General features: G+C 39.0%; 1 protein-coding gene across 5 annotated transcripts in view; it reads right to left on the reverse strand.

The window, feature by feature from the left end:
* The window catches only part of LOC122908379 (ATP-binding cassette sub-family C member 2-like), a 91,093-nt gene extending 71,909 nt beyond the window's left edge, over window positions 1–19,184 (reverse strand). For 3 of the 5 annotated variants that reach the window (XM_044251113.1, XM_044251114.1, XM_044251112.1), the window contains exons 1-4: window positions 18,469–18,565; window positions 13,906–13,967; window positions 6,795–6,942; window positions 5,904–6,046 (exon numbers count right to left, since the gene is read on the reverse strand). In XM_044251113.1, the coding sequence (XP_044107048.1) occupies window positions 5,904–6,046; window positions 6,795–6,942; window positions 13,906–13,928 (314 nt within the window). In that variant the 5' untranslated portion in view covers window positions 13,929–13,967; window positions 18,469–18,565. Of the gene's footprint in view, window positions 1–4,059; window positions 4,204–5,903; window positions 6,047–6,794; window positions 6,943–13,905; window positions 13,968–18,468; window positions 18,566–19,120 lie in introns of those variants that run through there. The other 2 variants (XM_044251116.1, XM_044251115.1) reach the window with 2 other exon arrangements.
* Window positions 19,185–20,095: the final 911 nt, after the last annotated feature.

Below are 20,095 nucleotides of genomic sequence, written 5' to 3' on the forward strand. Positions count from 1 at the left end.
GAGGTGCACTATTCTTCTTATTGTGGGTGTATTTACCAATTAGACTTTTTTCCTTTCTCCTAAAATCTAACAACTAAATGACTATCAACAGGTACCATAGTGGTTCTACACTTATAAATCAGGAAGTATTAAAAATAATCAATGATCAAAACAGTGAATACCATAAAACCAAATTCATCAGATATGAATACTCACTGGTTTGACTAATATTTCAATAAAAATCACAGAAAGGGGGGAAAAAGTAAGCATAACTATCAACAAGAAACATTTCTTCTAATAGTAAAATGAAGGTATTATTTTTATATATTTTTTAAAGATTTATGGGGCGCCTGGGTGGCTCAGTGGATTAAAGTCTCTGCCTTCGACTCAGGTCATGATCCCAGGGTCCTGGGATCGAGCCCCACATCGGGCTCTCTGCTCAGCATGGAGCCTGCTTCACCCTCCACCCCACCTCTCTGCCTACGTGTGATTTCTGTCAAATAAATAAATAAAAATAAAAATAAATCTTTAAAGATTTTATTTATTTATTTATTTGACAGACAGAGATCATAAGTAGACAGAGGCAGGCAGAGAGAGAGGAGGGGAAGCAGGCTCCCTGCTGAGAAGAGAAAATATTAAACCTATTTAGCTACTCTAGAATGAGAATCTCTTGAAAATATGTGACTTCAGATAAGCCCATTTATTCAGAATTCAATTCAGGAAAAGTATTTGAGTTCTATGTATCAGGCTCTGTGCTAGGCAGTAAGGACACAGAAATTGAGTAAAACAGAATCCTTTACCAGGAGGAGTTCATAGTCTACACAGGAAGAAAGATAACATCAACCAACTCATTTCAATGCAATACTGACATAACTGTTTTGCAAGTATGGTCAAGCTAGTGTGTTATAAAATCGTGTCACAAAATAAGGGAGAACATTCTTTACCCCATAAACAAGGATCTAGTGATTATTTAGCATCCTGTAGACTGTAAATATTTGGAGAAAACAGAGACAAGAATTGCCATGAGCTATGCTATTTTAGATAACAGTCGCCTCAGGGAGATTCTAGAATGAGTTTTTTGAGCAATAGTCACTGAAAACTAGGAATCAGAGCATGACTAAAAATGGCCAGGATTTGCTACTCCTCCCACTCAGAAGTCAAACCTAACTATTCTAAGTCTCCTCTCCTTCCATCTGGGCTGATGCAGGGCCTGTTTGACCAAACTCATGTGGCACAGTCACATCCTGGGGTTTCTAAGGCTAGGTCATAAAAAGACCAGTCGGAGCCTCTTGGCACGTTCAGTCAGAAAAAAATCCAGCTGCTATGTAAGGACTTCAACTGCTCTGAGATGTCTGTGCTCAAGCTAACCATTTGGAGAGGCTTGGGGAGAGAGAGAGAGACAGACAGACAAGACAGAGTTGGAGATCTGGCCACTTTTAGCCATCTTAGCCCAGGCATCAGTATGCATGCTAAGAAGGCATCTTGGACATTCCAGCACCAGCACACATAATAAAGAACCAAGACAACCCCACTGACAGCCAAAACCAAGGCCCCCAACATATATCTCTATTTGAGTGTCTACAGCTATCGGTAGCTAAGCTAATCAGCTAAGGCCCCCGTCATGGTGGATCAAAGAAAAGCCATCACTCTCTGAAGTTCAGATCCATAAAATCATGTCTTATGTCTGTAGCTTAGTGGTTATCACGTTTGCCTCACAGACATTGGTGAACATAATAAAATGATCGTTGTTTTATGCCACTAAATTTTGACAATCTTAATACTACAGCAATAGATCACCAGAAGAGGGCAGGAGACGAAGATGCTGGTCAATACATTTCTGAGAGACAGATTTCCGGCCACAGATGACAGAACTCTACGGCAACTCCTTAAAAATAGCTGACAGATTTCCGGCCACAGATGACAGAACTCTACGGCAACTCCTTAAAAATAGCTGTAATATACAAAAGTGAGTGGCAGAGGCAGGGGAAGAAGAGGTATGTTACTTTTTCTGGTGGGGGTTTTAATCCAGGAGACATCTGGCTTATATCTCCATAGACAAGGGGGCCAAACAGATGTTGGGGTGAAGACTGAAAGGAGCAATTTTCTGATAACAAAGAAACACCTTCTTGCCTTTGATTCCCTGACACCACACTCCTTTGGTTCTCCTCTCTTTGCACTAAACACTCCTTCTCACTGTCCTTTGATGGATAGCCCCATCTTCACTAACTCCACACACTGGAATAGCTGATGTCTTTACTTCTCCTTATCCGTGCTAAGGGGGTCTCATCAACAAAAGTGGTTCGACCTACCCAGTATAATTTGGAACAATTCCCCAATGTGTTACTCCAGCCAGTATTTTTCCTAACTCCAAGCTTATGTAGATAATTCCTCAATCTTTCTGGATTGGCTAGATGGCTGTCAAGGATCCCCAAGGCCACTTCCTAGTTAAATGACTTATTAGAAGGGCTTACAACAGTCAGCATCTAGTCATACTAATGACTATGATTATTACATTAAAGGATATTTAAAAAAAAAATCAAAAGCAAAGAGAAAAGGTACATGGGTCCTGGAAAAAACAGACACAAGATTCCCAAAGTCTGTTCTCAGTAGGGTCACACAAAACACACTTAATTATCCCAGCAACTAGTTGTGGTAGCAGATGAAGTATTGTCTACCAGATAAGCTCATTAGAGATTCAGCATCCAAGGCACCCTCTCCCTAATATATGCCAAATTCTAAACTTCTAGAAGGAAAGTGGGTATTCAAAATGAACTATATTGATTGTTGAGTAGTTCGGACAAATTGAGCTACTCTAAACAGTTCTGGCAGTAGGACCTCTGCTGATATGCAAGTTCTAGTTGCCGGCCAAAAGTCACCTCTAGAAGCCACCCAAAGGACAGCAGTCAGGCCTTCCAAAGGACAGCAGTCTGTCAGTTCATTCCTTCTTGCAAAATGGCTAATGTGTTTTCAGATTTAGCAAGTCTAGGACAGCCCACTTCCTACTCTACTCCTTCCTGAGCTTCTACATCTCAGTAAATGGTGCCTCATTTATCTTGTGACTTCAAAAAAAACTCTGAAGGCATTCTTGATTCCTCCTCTCTCAACCTACAGTCAATCCATTAAGACTATGTTGACTCTACCTTTTTTTTTTTTTTAAAGATTTTATTTGTTTATTTGACAGACAGAGATCACAAGCAGACAGAGAGGCAGGCAGAGAGAGAGAGAGGGAAGCAGGCTTCCCGCTGAGCAGAGAGCCCGATGCGGGACTCGATCCCAGGACCCTGGGATCATGACCTGAGCCGAAGGCAGCGGCTTAACCCACTGAGCCACCCAGGCGCCCAAGAGCCAGAATCTGTATTTTCTAGAGTTGGATACAAATACAAATAAATATACATCAAGGTGTGACTTGCTCTTTCTTTTAGTTAGCATATTACTGCTTTTGAGAATTGTATTTCAAAAACTGTACAGACATTTTATTCCCATTCTGCATCAAATTTTGTATCAGTTTTTTATAAAGAACAAATTACATTTAAAAAATCATTCTGATAATATTGAAATTAGACAAGCTGAATTTTCAGGAAGAATATACTGAAACAATGGCAGCAAATAAACATATCTGATTTCTATCTCTAAGAATTGTAGGAAAGCAGAGCAGCTGTACCGTGTCTCTCTTTACTGCCAGATGCCTGTGTGATCTTCCAGTAACAATTCTAATATAAATAGAGCTAAATGAATTATCTTCTAATATAAATAAACATAGGTCATAACATCAGATTGCATGCCATATGTTATTTTTTAAATAAAAGGAATATATGGATTCTGTAAACTTGGTGCTTTACATTTCTATGAATTTCTTTTTTACTCTTGAGGAGCCTTGAAATTAATGACTAACTCCTACACATGAAGGTTAAATGCTTATTAAAGGGTTTGCTGGGCATTTCATGATGGCACTTAGGATATTTTAAATCCAATTCTAACAAAACTTGGTGAAATTAAAAAAAAAAAAAAAAAGGGCCAGAATCTGACCACTTGTTATCCCCTTCATTGCCACAACCTAGTTGAGGCCCCACTGACCTTTACCTGGACTACCTCAGTCTTCCAACTGGTGACACTTCTGCTTTTGCTCCTCTTTACATTATTTTCCACACAGCAGCAGAGTGATCCTTATAAAAGTTAAGTCTAATCACATCAAATCCTATTCAGAATCTTCCCAAGTTTTCCCTTCTAAAACAGAACAAAAGTCAATATCCCCCTCATATTCCATAAGGCCCTTTAAAATCTTTTTCATGCCCAGACCTTCCTAACCTCAATCTATTACATTTCTTCCCAGCTGCTTTTGCTCGAGCCTCACTCACCTCCTGTGGGTCTTCAAAGACACCAAGCGTGCACCTGCCTCGTGGTTTTTGCCTTTCCTGTTCTTCCTATTTGCAATGGGTATGGTCTTGTCTTCTTCCCTAACTTCTTTTAGGACTTTTCTCAAATGCCACCTTATCAACAATGTCTTCCCTAACCTCCTTAAATTAAACAGCACTTCCATCTCTCCCCAGAGTGGCATTTCCTACCCCCCCCTTGTTGTACTTTTTTTTCCTTGCCACTGATTATTTCTTAATATCATTAATATTTATTCATCTGTTTGCTATTTATCTCATCCCTTAAGGTCAAAAGAGCAGGGACTCTGATTTTTGTCCACCCCAGGGTCTATGAAGAAGAGGGGTATGTAGTAGGTGCTCAATAAATACTGGATAAATACATTTCTGGATATTATCTAGATTTTAAGGAACTAAGGATTAATTCTGTTTTCATGAATTAAACAGTTCTTAAAATAGTTCCACAGGTTTCTTACAGTATAAGTACCTAATTAAATAATTCTCCCACAACTTGGGAATGTATTCAATATTAAAATATTATCATATAACTCGAAGGGGGTGAGGGTAAGAAGAAACTAAAACTTACCCACAATCACCCAGATATACCTACTGTAAATTTTTTGGTGTATGTCCTTCCAGTATTTTTTCTCTGAATATATAAATATTTATATATGCTTAAAATATTTTACTTGCTGACTTATTGCTTTCTATTTTGGCTTGTTAGGATATTCTGAACACTTTTCCATTTCTTGAAATATTATTTTAATGGAATTATGTCTAATGACTAAAGAGGATATACCATAAAAAATTATCATAGATTAATTTAAAAAACCTTATTTTCCATAAACCATATAAGAGATAGGGCAATGACTTCTTGACGAAGATCCCACAGAGTCAAGGTCCCAATTTCATTGTCTGGCTGTAAATCCTTGCATATAGATACTAAAGAAATATCAAGAAAATTCTTCTAACAGTGTGTCTCTCTCTATGTATATGTGTGTGTATATAAACCCATACGCATTTAACATTTATTTATATATTATTAACCTGGCTGATAAAGTTCAACTCCCAAAAGGTCACAGCTAAGAAAAATAGTGAGTGTATGTACATTTCATTTTCTAAATATATATTCAAGACAGGCTTCCCAGGTTTTAATAATAATTCCTGCATTTTTTATCTATGTGAACTTAAGCAAATTACTTAAACCTTTATTTCTGCATCATGATAATGAGTGTAACAATATTTCCTGTCTCATAGGATTGTTGTAAAGACTGAACAGGTTAATTAATACAAAAATTTTAGAACAGTACTTAGTATATGGTTGATTTCAGTAAATATTGACTGTATTATCATCATTCACATTTGCATTATAGCAAAGCTAACAGAATGTCCATATCCTAAATAAAATTTGCAATAAGGGCCTTCTGTACTCTTTTTTAGTACAACTTTTAGAGTGGAACACTTGCCTATAATTTACCTATGGTATGAGATTAAAAAAAGAAAGAAAGAAAGAAAGAAATACACAAACAACAAAAAAAAAACAAGACTACAACTTACTTCATTATGAGCGGGCTAGTGAAGGACAAAATATCAGCAAACACTTTGAATAAAGCAACTTGAATCAGGACAAACTTAAAGGTGTTCCACAATGCATAGACCAGAGACGGTTTCCTGGCATGTGTCTCTTTAGGAAAGGATGCCTACATAATGAAAGAGAATAAGAAGCAATGAGAAAATTGGACAGAGCTAAAAGAAGAAAAAAAATGAAATACATATACAAACTAACCATAAAACTAGTAATGTGCTCTAAAGATAAGGTAAGAAGAATGGGATAAATTCAGTTAAACTTGAAAATATGATCTGTATCATTGGTATGGTATATCTTCAGTTCACTGCTATTATTTATACCATTAATATAAACGGGCAAGAAAAACAGTTGTATTTTTTTTACTTTTGTCAATGTTGAAACTGTTTTATTAATGTAATTAATATTAATATAGATACAGTGTTATCTTCAAATTATATTTTCTTTTTGAAAATTCTGAAAAGGACACATATGTATGTACATGACACTAGGTAGATATGGAGTACCTATCCGTCCCTGCCCCATTAACTTTGATCCTGGTCACCATATTATACTTGGAACAACAGATATAAGGCCATAGGGAGATACAGAAACCATCTCTGCCACAGCAGTTGAGCAAAAGATACTGGTAAAGAGCCAAAGAAAACATATCAACACACTGTTCCTGATATTAAAGGGAGGGGTTGCTGAATAATTCGTTGAGAGAAATTAGTTGCAATAACCAACTCTGCTTATGAAAATAGGTTGTCACTTCACATATTTTAGGGACTTTCTAAATTAATACTAATAATATCTCATGTTTGGAAAAAGGTCTTTCTAGTTTTAGGTAGTAATTAGGTACTTAGGATTTAATAATTAATTACCTTTACTTCTTGCCTCTCTTGAGTCCTTAAGACTTCCTTCCTCCATTGTTTTTCAAAGATGGGACACACAATATAGGAAGAATCACTTTCATGTAGCTCACAAAGGTCCTCTCGTTCCAAAGGTTTCTTATAGCCTAAAACAATTACTCTAAAAATGAAAGAGTAAGGTAAACAATTCAGCAAAACTAATAATCAAGTTAAAAATACTTTTTGCATGCAATTATCTTATTCTTTGATGTATAAATTATTTTTTAAAATCAGGATGCAATGACTAGATTGTATTGTGGAAAGTCATACAACATATCCTGCAGTTCAGTAATGTGCAATGATCATTTGTAGCTTTCAGAATTACCTGGACTTCCAATTATTCAGTAAAACACTCACTTCATTTACTCATCTCATATTGGAGGCACCTACTATTTTACCTCTCTTATTGAAATTTAAATAACTAACTTTCACAGTAAGGTGTTCACTTCAAAACCCCAGCTCCTCTGTCTTGTATCAGAGGAGAAATGGACCCAACCTCTGCATTTGCAACTCCTCCTATTCCACTCAGATATCATATTCCCTTTTGCCCTTGACTTTACAAATTGTCCAGCTAGATGTGGAATACCTGGCTCTGTCCCATAAACTTCAGCCTTGGCCATATTATCTTTGACCAACAGAATATGAGCCAGGGTGACAGTGCTGTTTCTTAAGGTGCCTTAAGAAACATGGCAAGTTACTGCTAGCCTCAGTACCTCTACTCCCCCCCATTCAGTGACCTTACCCCAGGGGACACTGAATAATTATGCAAGAACAATGAGTCTAAATCAGGACTGTCCCAGGCAAACTACAAGGCATGGTCTAGTTACACCACAAATATTGTTGTGGCAGACAGGAAGTTATACTTACCTTACAGCCTTCTTTCAGTCCCATCATCTGACACCTGTTCAGTTGAAAATCTTTTAAATTCAGGGCAACTCCTTATCTCAGCCACAGAGTCATAACGTATGACTGGTCTAATGTAGTCCTGGTAATCTCAGTACCTTTGGCTTGGCATTAGTAATTTTACTCAGCTATGATTAAGGATACCGAAACAAAAGTCTGCTGAGGAGAACTTTCTTTTCCAAAAAGAGGCACAAAACTTCAAGAGGAGAAAATGTTTGCCTTCTTTTTTCCTTTCCCTTCCTCCTTCCTGCCTGCCCTGGAGGCATAATGCTCTGACAGAAATCATCTCTGCCACCCTGGGTGAAAAGCCAAATAAAAAGGAAGGGAGGTGGAAAGAGAAAAAAATCTGGGCCCTTTACAACATAGTTTACCAGCTGGTTCCTAGCGTTCTGCCCAATAACAAGAAAATAAATACCTATTTGTTCCAGCTATTATTATTTGGCTACTCTGTTGATGACAAGTTCTTTGTTTGTTTGTTTTTTTTCTTTTCAATTTTTTATTTAAATTCTAGTTCGTTAACATGTAGTGTAATATTGGTTTCAGGAGTAGCATTTAGTGATTCATCGCTTACACTTAACACTCGGCGCTCATCATAACAAGTGACCTCCTTCACCTCCCTCCATCAACCCTTGGTTCGTTCTGTCGTTAAGAGTTTCTTATGGTTTGCTTCTCTCTCTCTTTTTTTTTCCTTCCCACATGTTAATATGTTTTGTTTCTTAAATTCTACACATGAGTGAAATCATATGGTCTTGTATTTGTTTTTTCTCTGACTGACTTATTTCACTTAGCGAGGATGAGAAGAAAGGGGGACCCTCTTACACTGTTGCTGGGAATGCCAACTGGTGCAGCCACTCTGGAAAACAGTATGGAGGTTCTTCAAAAAGTTGAAAATAGAGCTACCCTAGGACCCAGCAACTGCACTACTAGGTATTTACCCAAAGGATACAAAAGCCAGACAAGTCCCTAAGTGATATAGTTCAGATATGCTCAGTTGATGAGCCTGGTGACACGACTTGCTCAGGAAGAAATTAAACCCACGTTTAAACCCAGGCCTTCTGACTCAATAGTTTCTGTTCTTTCCATTATGAAGTACATTATTAGTCCAAGAGACCATAACAAAGTATTACACTACTCCAAATTGGGATGGCTTTCACTGTCATTATTACTGAACAATCTCTATCGATTGACCCTGAGATGGATTTAAAACCTACAGTAACCAGAGTCTGCACTGGATTCAATTTCACTTTTATTATACTACATAATACCATATTACAATTCATATTTAACAAAAAGGTTTAAATGTAGTAAGAAAGGAGCTTCAGTAATCATGTTTCTGTTGGCTCAAATACCCTGGACATTTTCCTGCAGTGCACTTTCAAAAACATATTAAGCAATAAACTACTTTTATGTCATATTAAATCTTTCTATCCCATTCTACAAAATAAATATTCATTTTCAAAATAAGACTGCATTGATTTTCACAAAAGCATTTTTAATAATGTTTACTGCCTCAGCATTTTGAGTTAGAACAGTGCAAAACTCAGCGGTTTTGGTTCACGGGGCTAAGTGACCCCTGGCTTTCATGCTGAGTCTCCAAATAATGCAGCTTCAGAAAGTGACACTTGGACTGAATTGATTGTGATGCACATGGTTCAGTTGTTTAACTACTGTGACTTCCCTTTTCCCAGGTGTGTGCTCCTTTCTCCTCTCTTGGCTCTCTTTTGGTACATTTAAATAATGTGATCACCCTGGCTCATCTTTCTACCACACAGAAGCAACCAGGAAAAGAGGAAGGAGTGTGTCTTTAAAGCAAATGATGAGGCAGCTTTTTGGGAAGAAACAAGGACCAAGAGCTGACCCTCCCAATAAGGGGATTGTTGCATGCATAAACTATCCATAAACTCTGGACCTGATTCGTAAGCATGTATCTTGTATTTTTTACACTGATACTTCTTTTCAAAGGTCATTCAGTTAATTTGATCCTCACAGCTCTCTAAAGCAGGCGGAGCCATATTAATTTCCCATTATTACAGGCCGTTAAACACCAGGAACTCCAGGGAATGGTCAGGTTTTTAAATGTGAAATAAACCATTGCTTTCAATTCTGTGATCTTAGAGAGAATTTCTAGCATGTTCAACATAAATGAGTGGGAGTAAGCATCTCATCCTACTGATGTTAAGAGCAGTAAACCAGTAGCAGTTCGCTAGGAAGATGAGATGAAATGTAAATTTTGTAGATGGGTAATACTGGAAAACTTGAAAAGTAAAGATAAATATGTAGTTGTATTATCAATTTCATTACTATTAATCATTTTTTTTAAACAAATGAGTGACTGTGTTATGGGAAAAGGCAAAAGTCAGTCTGCCCAAAACTTGTAAGACAGGACAAAGTCACGTAATATATAAATTTTATTAATATGTGAGGAAAGGGAGGACAAACTGAATAGTGTATCCCTGGTTAAAATAGTGATTCAACTGTGACCTATAAAAACTTTAACTAGATTTTTCCATGTATGTCAAGGGGATTACTCTATGACAATGATTATTATACACTGATGACAGATTATATTTGCTAATAAAGGCTTCATAATTATTTGATCATCAAAACTATCTAGACAGCTCCTGCCTTAGGAATTAAGGCTCATAAGCATATAATTCCCTAATTATTTGTATCATCTGAGCACATTTTAATTGAATTATTCATATAATTACGAGAGCTTGACTTCGGCCTAGGAAATAATTTCTGACTTTATTCTGTAACTCAAAGAACAGATCTGAGAACACAATTAACCACTGTCTTCAAAGAGGCATTCTCTTAAACAACAGCTATATTTTAGCTGCAATTGTTTAATTACCAGATAAGAAATCAAATTAGATTCATGCCAATGACAGTTCCAGATAGCAGCATGTTATAAAAATATTTCCTATCTAGTTCTGAGATGTTAAATCTAAACAGAAAATAAATGTGATATTCAAAAATTACAGCTTACTGGTTTATTTGCTTGATCTAAAATACGGACTTCAAGACACTGAGGTGTTATATCTTAAAATCTGCTAAGCCTTATCTTGCTTATTAATTTAATTTCAGGTCATATTTTAGCCCTCCTAAAATGGTGTTTGTAGTAATTAAGATAAATGCATATAGTCTTTACAGTTTGATAAAGTTTTAAAAGTACAGTCCCTTAAAGTTAATTTTATTTGCATTATTTAAATTCCATGATAACCTGTGACTTAAAAATTATAGTCTAAAATTTTTAAAGCCAGAACAGACATCACTCTTCCTCTCAACATGAATGAAATACAATGCAGGTTTGAAAAAATGTATTTATACATATACAAATTTGAAAAATCAAAATCATCAAATGTAAATAACTCACATTTACATAATTCCCACATAACCATTCTTTTTTCTAGTGTGTAATTTAATGTTTAAATTAATATGTTTTTTTAAGGTTTTATTTATTTGACAGACAGAGATCACAAGTAGGCAGAGAGGCAGGCAGACAGAGAGGAGGAAGCGGGCTCCCGGCTGAGCAGAGAGCCCAATGCGGGGCTCGATCCCAGGACCCGGGATCATGACCTGAGTCAAAGGCAGAGGCTTTAACCCACTGAGCCACCCAGGCGCCCCTAATGTAGCGTATTGATATAAAACTCTTGCCATCCTCTGTAAGTGACTCCTAGATTTGTATTAACTTGGAATTCTTATAAGTCAACCCAATTATTTGCTTCTGCCCAATTATTTGCTCACCAAGTATATCAGTTTTCTACTTAAACTGCTTTCATAACAATCACCAACAAACTTTATTTACATTGCCAAATTCAATGAAGAATACTCAGTTCTTTTTAAAATCTACCCCTTTTCGGTATTGGGTAGGACGGACCACCTTATTTTTCCTCCTGTTTCGACAGTTTCCTTAGCTTTCAAACACACTCTTTCCTTGGTCTGTGTCTTATACTCTGAATGCCTTTCCTTAGCTTCCTCGGTCATTCCCCTCCTTCCACCGTTCGAATACTGAGGATTCTCAATGTTCTTTTTGCTCATCCCATTCAGTAGTTCCTCTCTTTCTGGATGACCTCATTCAGACTCATGGCTTCAGCTACTGACATACAGTCAATGACTCCCAAACCCATATCAAAAGCCTATATATCCAAACACCTATTAGATATTTTTCCTGAGGATGAGTCCGACATCTCCAACTGAAGCTTCTCCAAACTGAACACACTGTTCTTCCACGACACCTGAATCGGGCAGTTATCTGAGCCAGAAACTGATAATCTTTTTCCCAGTTCTTCAATATCCTGATCTAATTAGCTCAATCTGTTCATGCGCTTTTGAATCTGGTCCTTTCTCTGACCATAAGCCTAAATTTGCAGCATAACTGAAGAACCTCCTAACCCCCCTGTTTCCATTCTCACCTGGTACACACCATCTGCACAAAACTGCAAAGGGGATTTTCTGAGGAGCGAACATGAGCTACAGGACACTCTGCTTGATCTCTGGCCCCACCAACACACCGTAGTGTAGGAGGGTCAGTCCATGCTTGTCTCTCTGGTTTGCATACAGTCTTTGCTCAACCTGGAATACCACTTGGCTCACTCTCTGGAATACCACTGGCTCAGTCTCGCACATTGTTACATGTTGGGTTCAAGCATCAATTTCTTGTAACACATTCCCTAACTGTGCAAATGAAGTTAGATGGCATTCCTGCAAACGATGTTTCTCTTTTGGCTTATACTGCCTTTCGCTTTTTTGGGTAACTGACAACATACTTTTTAATCTTTCTAAATCTACTATGAATTCCTAGAATATAGGAACTAGGGCACCTAGTTCTGCATTTTTAGAGGTTAGCATAATGCAGAGCATCCAGGCCACAATCAACCTTTTCTTTTCTTTTCTTTTTTTTAAGTATTCATCTACTCTTGAGAGCATATTTATAGATCATATTGGGCAATTTTGTTTCTACCAACTGTAAAGTAAGGGGCATAAGGTTAAGATAATAAATTTGGTTTCACGTATCATTACCTTTCTGTTATGGGGGAAAGAACTACATCTCTAAATAAAGCTTCTGAATTTATAAAATTGGAAAACTCAATTCTTCTCTTTTACTATGATTTAATTCTGTGTTAAAGCCCTCATCACACATTATAGATGAATTGTTCTGTGAGATAAACCACAATATATGTCTTATAACAATGACTGTGTATGTGTTTTAATAGTAGTGTATGGGGGGGCAGCATTCCTAGTAAAGAGTAGACTATCAAAGTGAAAAGAAAAGCATGAAACATGGACTCAAAAACTGACTTCTAGCACCAAGTTGGTGTACTTCTTCATGGTATCAATGGACAAGTTACTTCCTCTTCCTAAGCTTCAATATTCAATTTTCTCATATGTAAATGCCTATCTCATAAGACTTGAGGGAGAGGGCGCCTGGGTGGCTCAGTGGGTTAAGCCTCTGCCTTCAGCTCAGGTCGTGATCTCAGGGTTCTGGGATCGAGCCCCGCATCGGACTCTCTGCTCAGCAGGGAGCCTGCTTCCTCCTCTCTCTCTCTGCCTGCCTCTCTGCCTGCTTGTGATCTCTATCTGTCAAATAAATAAATAAAATCTTAAAAAAAAAAAAAAAACCCTGGGGAGAATTAAGTGAAATTATACATACATATATACTGGATGTTAAAAATAAATTCAAATTTCTGGGACGCCTGGGTGGTCCAGTCAGTTAAGCACCTGACTCTCAAGTGTTGGCTCAGGTCATGATCTCAGGGTCGTGAGACATACCCTACCCATGAGCTCTGCATGGAGTCTGCTTGAGATTCTTTGCCTATCCCTCTCCTTCTGCCCTGCCCCTCCCCCTGCTTGCTCATGTGCTCTCTTTCTTTGTCTCTCTCAAATAAATAAATAGAATCTTAAAAAAACAAAATTAGATTTTTCTCCTTCCATAGTGCTAACAGGGTTATAGATATTATACAGGGACAGATATATTGCAGGAGTATTAGCAATCTTATCTGTGGAACTACTTCGCATGTTATTATCTATCATTTCTCTGTAATAAAATTAGAAAAAAAGTCTTTACAAAGAAATTTTATAAAAATATTCATACTTAGATTAGAGAAATAACATTTAGGTGTCATTTCCTTGGAATCTTCCTCAGGATGGTATGCTACAAACGAATTAGTAAAATTCCTACCTGCTAAACCAGGAATATGTCATCCTGCTGAAGAACGAAGCATTTTTCTCTGGGTTGCATTTCTAAAAAGAAAAATATAACAAGTAGTGCATGAAGAATATGCCTTTAAATTTGAGGTATCTTCGTCAATAGGTGGAAAAGTAAACATGAAATAATTTCAACTACCAACAGCTGCAGGTATGTTGATATTATAATCCTTAAGGAATAAAATTACTAGAATGGTAGTTGGACTAAAGGCATTTTAAGATTTTTACCAACATTATCATTATGACTCTGTTTACATAACAAGAAACCATGTAGGAAAAAAAAAATTTCTGATATTTCTACTTCTCATTCTCACACTCTGTATATATATCTCCTTGAATTTCTATGACTGTGTATTTATGTATGTTTATGCATATGTATATATACATAATTTAGTATCTACATATAAGGTAAATTTAAAACATTTTAATCACTAAATTAAAGAAGTTTTGTCTCATTTTCTAAAAATATAAAAATAAGAGAGTATAATAGGCATTTGGCTCACTTCTGTGTGCTTAATTACGTATTTTAGTATAAAGATAAATACATAAACATCTATTTATCACAATTACATATTATTTTGGGAGTTTGTAACATTACCTGAAAATTCTTTCTGTTCACCTGGTGAGTTCAACAAAAAGAAGGGCTTAAAAAGAAGGCCTCAAAAGTAATCATTTTATGTTTTTAGAGTCGGAACCAATGCCTGTATTTTAAAAAGTGAGGACTGGTCACTACAGTAAAGTTCATTATTAGAAACTGTCCCATACTGACAATTTTAGCACTGATCCTCTCTAATCCAGTTCTGATTTCATACATAAAGTATTAACTATGTTTTGAAAAATTATTGTCCTAGAAGGAATGTGTACAACAAAATTCCATCCTATACAGCAAAATGTCCTGAGTAGGGAGGAGAAAACATTATTTACTCCCTATCTGTTCCCTGAGTTACAGCAAATGATATACTACAAATAATTTACTCAATTGCTATCTGTCCTTGTATTATTGTTGCAGAGAGTAAATGATATGATAGATGTAAAACCTGGGCCCCAAACAACCACTCATACATGTGAACTCTAATGTCATCATCACTACTATTACCAAACATATTATTTGGAAAATAAGTGCACATATTGTGGAAAATGTTTTGAAAGTTCTTGAATTAACCCACAAGTCACGTTTTATTTCACAGGGAGTTGCCAATCTGATAATTTACCACCAATGTGAAGATCTGATTCACCCCCAAAACATGTGCATTTCTGTGGCAGACTGCAAATGGCTACAAATCCTTAGCAGCTTTCACCATCAAGAGGTAAACTCTATTCTCCACTCCCTGAACAATTTTGATCATGAAAACGCCATGAGTGACACCAAGAGAGCTCCAATTCTAAGCCTTGAGAGGCTTGCTGTGCTCAGAACCCTGAGTGCCACCATGTGTCTGATCCCAAGCTGACCTGCTAGAGGATGAGAGACGCCACAGAAAAGACATGATGTGCTCATATGACAATCTGTCATCCTGGCTTGGAAAGAGCCAGACACATGAGTAAATTAGTCCTAGACGATCCCGTCACCAGCCAGCTTTCCAGTGGACTGTGGTGCCTAAAAGAGTTCAGCAGACCAGCAAAGTTGACCCAAACCAGGTCATGACCCAACTGATCCAAAGACTCAGGAGCTAAGTAAAAAAAGTGGTTGTTTTCAGCACCACATCTAGCAAAGCTACTAGAGAGGGTTATTTTAACAGTCCCAAACCTCAGTATTTGACTTAACATTCCCTCTAGGCCCCTTTTCCCGTAGGAAAGCATCTCATAGGAGGCCCTTTGAGTCCTTTGGTAAATAGCCTCCTTAGATGTGGGCCAGGCATTTACACTGAACTTACCACAATAAATTTCAAATTTACCTCCCAGAAAAAAATTACAGTGGACAGGAAAAATATCTGGTGAAGGGAATATGCTTTATCAAGCCCCAAGAATATACAAATGACTTTTCAATAAATACTGAATTCTTAGCATGGGTCTCACTGATTTCATTATTGATATATTGCTACAGAGTAACTTCTATGTAGAAAAGCAAACAGGACAATTCTAAGAGTATCTTTCAATGTTCTAATGTACTCGGATCTTCTCCATTAAACATTTCTCAATCCTTCTAACTCACTATTTTCACTGTGACAGCACTTGTGGTCTGCAGATCTAACTGACCTCAAATGTTTCCCATTTCCCTTGTTGCCCTAAGCCCACTACAGGCCTTTGTTTCCTAAGCCCTCTTCTTTTCTGTTGTACTTATTTACCACTGAGTGTATAGCAGGAATCCCATAAGACACACCTTACCATTGCTGACTTAAGGACAATTTTCATGTGAATGGAGGTCCTGTTATTTCTGGGTTTTGACAGAGGAGGAGGAGGAATTTTTGGCCATGAGACCACAGCATAGCCAGGGTCCAGGATTAGTGAAGTGTTTTGCTTTCAGTCTTCCTTGGGTTCAACCTTGAGATGTGGTCCCATGACGAAATGATTTGTGTGACTACTGCATTTCACAATAGCTCATAACCCCTAACTTCAGGAGCTTCCTTTGTGGGCACTGGAACAGTGTTCTGGGATTGGTGGAGGAAGTTAGGGGAAGTGAAGGACAGCCTCATGGAGAAGGGAAAACACCCAGAAATCAAAAATTTATATTTCTTAATCACTTAATATGTGCCAGATTCTGTACGAAGTATATTACCTCATTAAATACAACATGTCTTTGTGGGGTGACCGGGTGGCTTAGTCGGTGAAGCACTGCCTTTGGCTCAGGTCCTGGGATCAAGCCTCATCAGGCTCCCAGGTCAGTGGGGAACCTGCTTCTCCCTCTGCCTCTCCCCCTGCTCATGCCTGCTGCCCCTCTCTCTCTCTCTCTCAAATAAATAAAATCTTTTAAAATGTATATATAACATGTCTTTGTGGTGAAACTATTTTTGTCAACCCCATTTTACAGGAGAGGAAACTAAGGCCCAGAGTTTAAGAAACTTAAGGAAGTTTGAGAGACTGGATCTAATGCAGTTAGCCCATTCCATCTTCCAGTCCTAATTCCACACTCTCAACTCTGTTACAGGCTGCTGCTACTTAGAGATACCTTTCCTCCTGTCCACATCCTTCTACTTCACTTCTGGCTAATTCTTACTTGTACTTTAATCCTATTTAAGATCCATTGCCTTTGGAAAGGGAAAAGATTTATTGCTTTTGGTAATTCCTTTCCACCCAATCCCAGCCTTCAAGGCTTATATTCTTGTTCTGGGTTACCACAGCAATCTCAACATATTCCTCAGGGAGGATTTAAAGGGGCTCTTCACAGCTGTCTTTACTGAATTTACCCTCCCTCTTTCCTGACTATGGAATCCTTTCCTGACAGGTGCTTCTCTCTTGCTAGATTTAGTTCTGACAGAAAACTGTATTTGATTTATCTTTATATTTTCAGTTTTAGCCTAGAGCCTAGCTCATAATAAACATATTTTGCAGGGAAATGAATGAATGGCTGCCCACCAATCACAAGTATTTATTAGTATTCTAATCATAAGTCACTGTGCCAGGGCTAGAAACTACCAGAGAGTCATGTTCTTAGCTTATAAGTAGATGGGATTTCTGTCTGAGATCTATTACGTCAAAACATAAGGTCTCAGCAATGAAAGGTCTTCCATAGGCTTTGAAGCCATCAACTCTTTTTTTTTTTTTAAATTTGGCATCACAGAGATACCAAAAAGAAAATGCAATTAAAAACTAGTATTTTCAGGGCGCCTGGGTGGCTCAGTGGGTTAAAGCCTCTGCCTTTGGCTGGGGTCATAATCTCAAGGTCTTGGGATCGAGCCCCGCATCAGCCCCTCTACTCAGCGGGGAGCCTGCTTCCCCCCCCTTCCTACGTGTGATCTGTCTGTCAAGTAAATAAATAAATAAAATCTTTAAAAAAATAAAATAAAACTAGTATTTTCAATCCTGTCTAAGTGGATTCCTGGTCTACATAGCTAGCCAGGTTGAATTAATAATCAAGTATATAAATGATGTTGAAATCCTACAGGAAGAACTGCAATTTTGGGTAAGAAATTTGTTTGAGTTTTATAATTTTCCACCCTACGAGTTTGTGATTCAGTGCCTTTGGCCACCTCTGTAGTTGTACAAATGATGTTAAACCCGTTTCTCTGCTTAAGCCTGACATCTCTCCTATAAAGTTAAAAAAATAAATAAAAAAATAAAAGAAAGAAAGAAAGAAAAGAAGAGGAAGAGAGGAAGAAAGAGGGAAAGAAAGCGGGAAAGAAAGAAAGAAAGAAAAAAAAAGGAATACTGTCCTGGTAGAGCTCTTTCACATTTTCCAAGGATTTATTCAGCATCTATATTTTATAGACTTTACATATAATTCGCTTTACTTTTAAAGACATTTATAGTTTCATTTTATAGGTACTTAGAAGAATGCTGTCATATTTATTTGACACTTGGAGTCACTAACAAGAACGAGGATTAAAGCAAGCTCCCCTGAACCTGATTTTTTTTTCCTTTTTAGAATTACTGAGCTACTTACGGAAGGGGCTATTTCTAAGGCTTTGTCTCGTGGTGAAAAGCAAAGCAAGTGGGACTTTGGTTAGGGACAGTGCTGGAACACAGCGCTGCGGGGTTCGTCGCCCGGTACGACTGTCCCGGCATGTGACTTCCCCTGCGGAAGAAGCACGTGTCGTCACGAGGGCAGAGCAAGGCACCGTCAAGGGCCCGCAGTTTCTGGACTGCCCCGTCTCGTCTCCCCACACCCCTGGGTTAACACCTGTCGGTCCTCGGTGTCACTGATCCCGCATCACCCCCGCGGGGCCGGCGGGTTCTGCCACCGCCCGTGGAGCGCCACCCCAGCCTCTCCGCCTTCGGTGACGCCAGGGCCATGCACGCTCTTCTCACGCGCTCGTTTCTGGTGACCGGGCAGTTATCCCCCCTTCAGAGAGGCCCCTTTCTCCTCCCGCCGCCACCTGGACGGAGATCTGGACGGCTCCGATCTCACAGGGTCCTGGGGACCGGCGTCAGTTCCCACGACTGCGCGCGTCCGTCTGTCTCTGTGGGTGGCGACTGCTGCGAAAACGCGGCTCGAAGCCATCCGTGCCCGGGCCGCGTGCGAACGGGCGGCCTCCGTCTCCCCACCGCAGCGGCCAAGAGCGCCCGCCTCTCCCTCCGGGACCAACGAGCATTACCTGCGCCTCAGGCCCCGCGGGGACCCGCTCGTAGCCGCTGCCGGCGCCCCACCTCCGCGGGCAGGAAAACATGGTGCGCGGGCGCCGGGCGAGGGGAGGCGGAGGGAGGTACGGAGGCGCGGGGGCCCGTCGCCGCGGCGCCCCGAAGTGGGCAGGACGCGCGGACTCGGCCAGACCTAGTTGGCAGTCGCCCCGCCCCGAGCCGGCCCTTCCGGCGGGCGCGCCCTGGGTGGGGCGGGGGCGGGCGGATCCGCGCGGGGCCGGGACGGGGTGGGGCAGGGAGGAGGGGGGAGCCGGGGGAAGGTTAGGGGGTGAGGGGTCGGGCGGAGAGGGGATGCTGGGAAGGGGAGGAAGGCGCAAAGGCGGGACCTTCTGTAGAGTACGAAGATCTCTGCTGCTGGGGCAGTTTGCACTTGACCCCGTAGCTCTCCGCGCCTCGATTTGCAGGACTGCGCTGTTAGGAAAATGTTTCTTTACGATCGAAGCACGAAGCGCGTGTCTCCCTGATGTTTGTAAATAGCGTATTACAGCGGTCCCGGACCGAAAACTGTTAAGGACAACAGGTGGCAGTAGAACTTTATGGAGCAAATTTCACTGCGATGACTTTAAAATTAGAAACAAATGAAATACTCCCCTTATTAGAAAACCATGACAGTATACGAAATCTAAATTTTACTCTTCAAATTAATTATAAAGCAACACAATAAATGAAAAGCTAAGTAGTAACTAGAATCAGCAAAGGGCTAAATGAGAAACATGACACATAAAAGGGAATATGAATATTAAGGTTAATAACGCTTGGCGAACCTTGAGCCTTGTACAAAAAAGTACTGATGTATACAATACTTTGAGGAAGATACGCTGATCCCTGAGTTGTGTCATTGGTCTGAGAAAATATTTTGTTTCAATTAACTTAGAACCTGAAGCAACAGGAATAATTTATTTTTATTTATTTATTTACTTATTTATTTTTTA

Source organism: Neovison vison, chromosome 6, assembly GCF_020171115.1.
Source record: "Neovison vison isolate M4711 chromosome 6, ASM_NN_V1, whole genome shotgun sequence".
NCBI classification, from domain to species: domain Eukaryota; kingdom Metazoa; phylum Chordata; class Mammalia; order Carnivora; family Mustelidae; genus Neogale; species Neogale vison.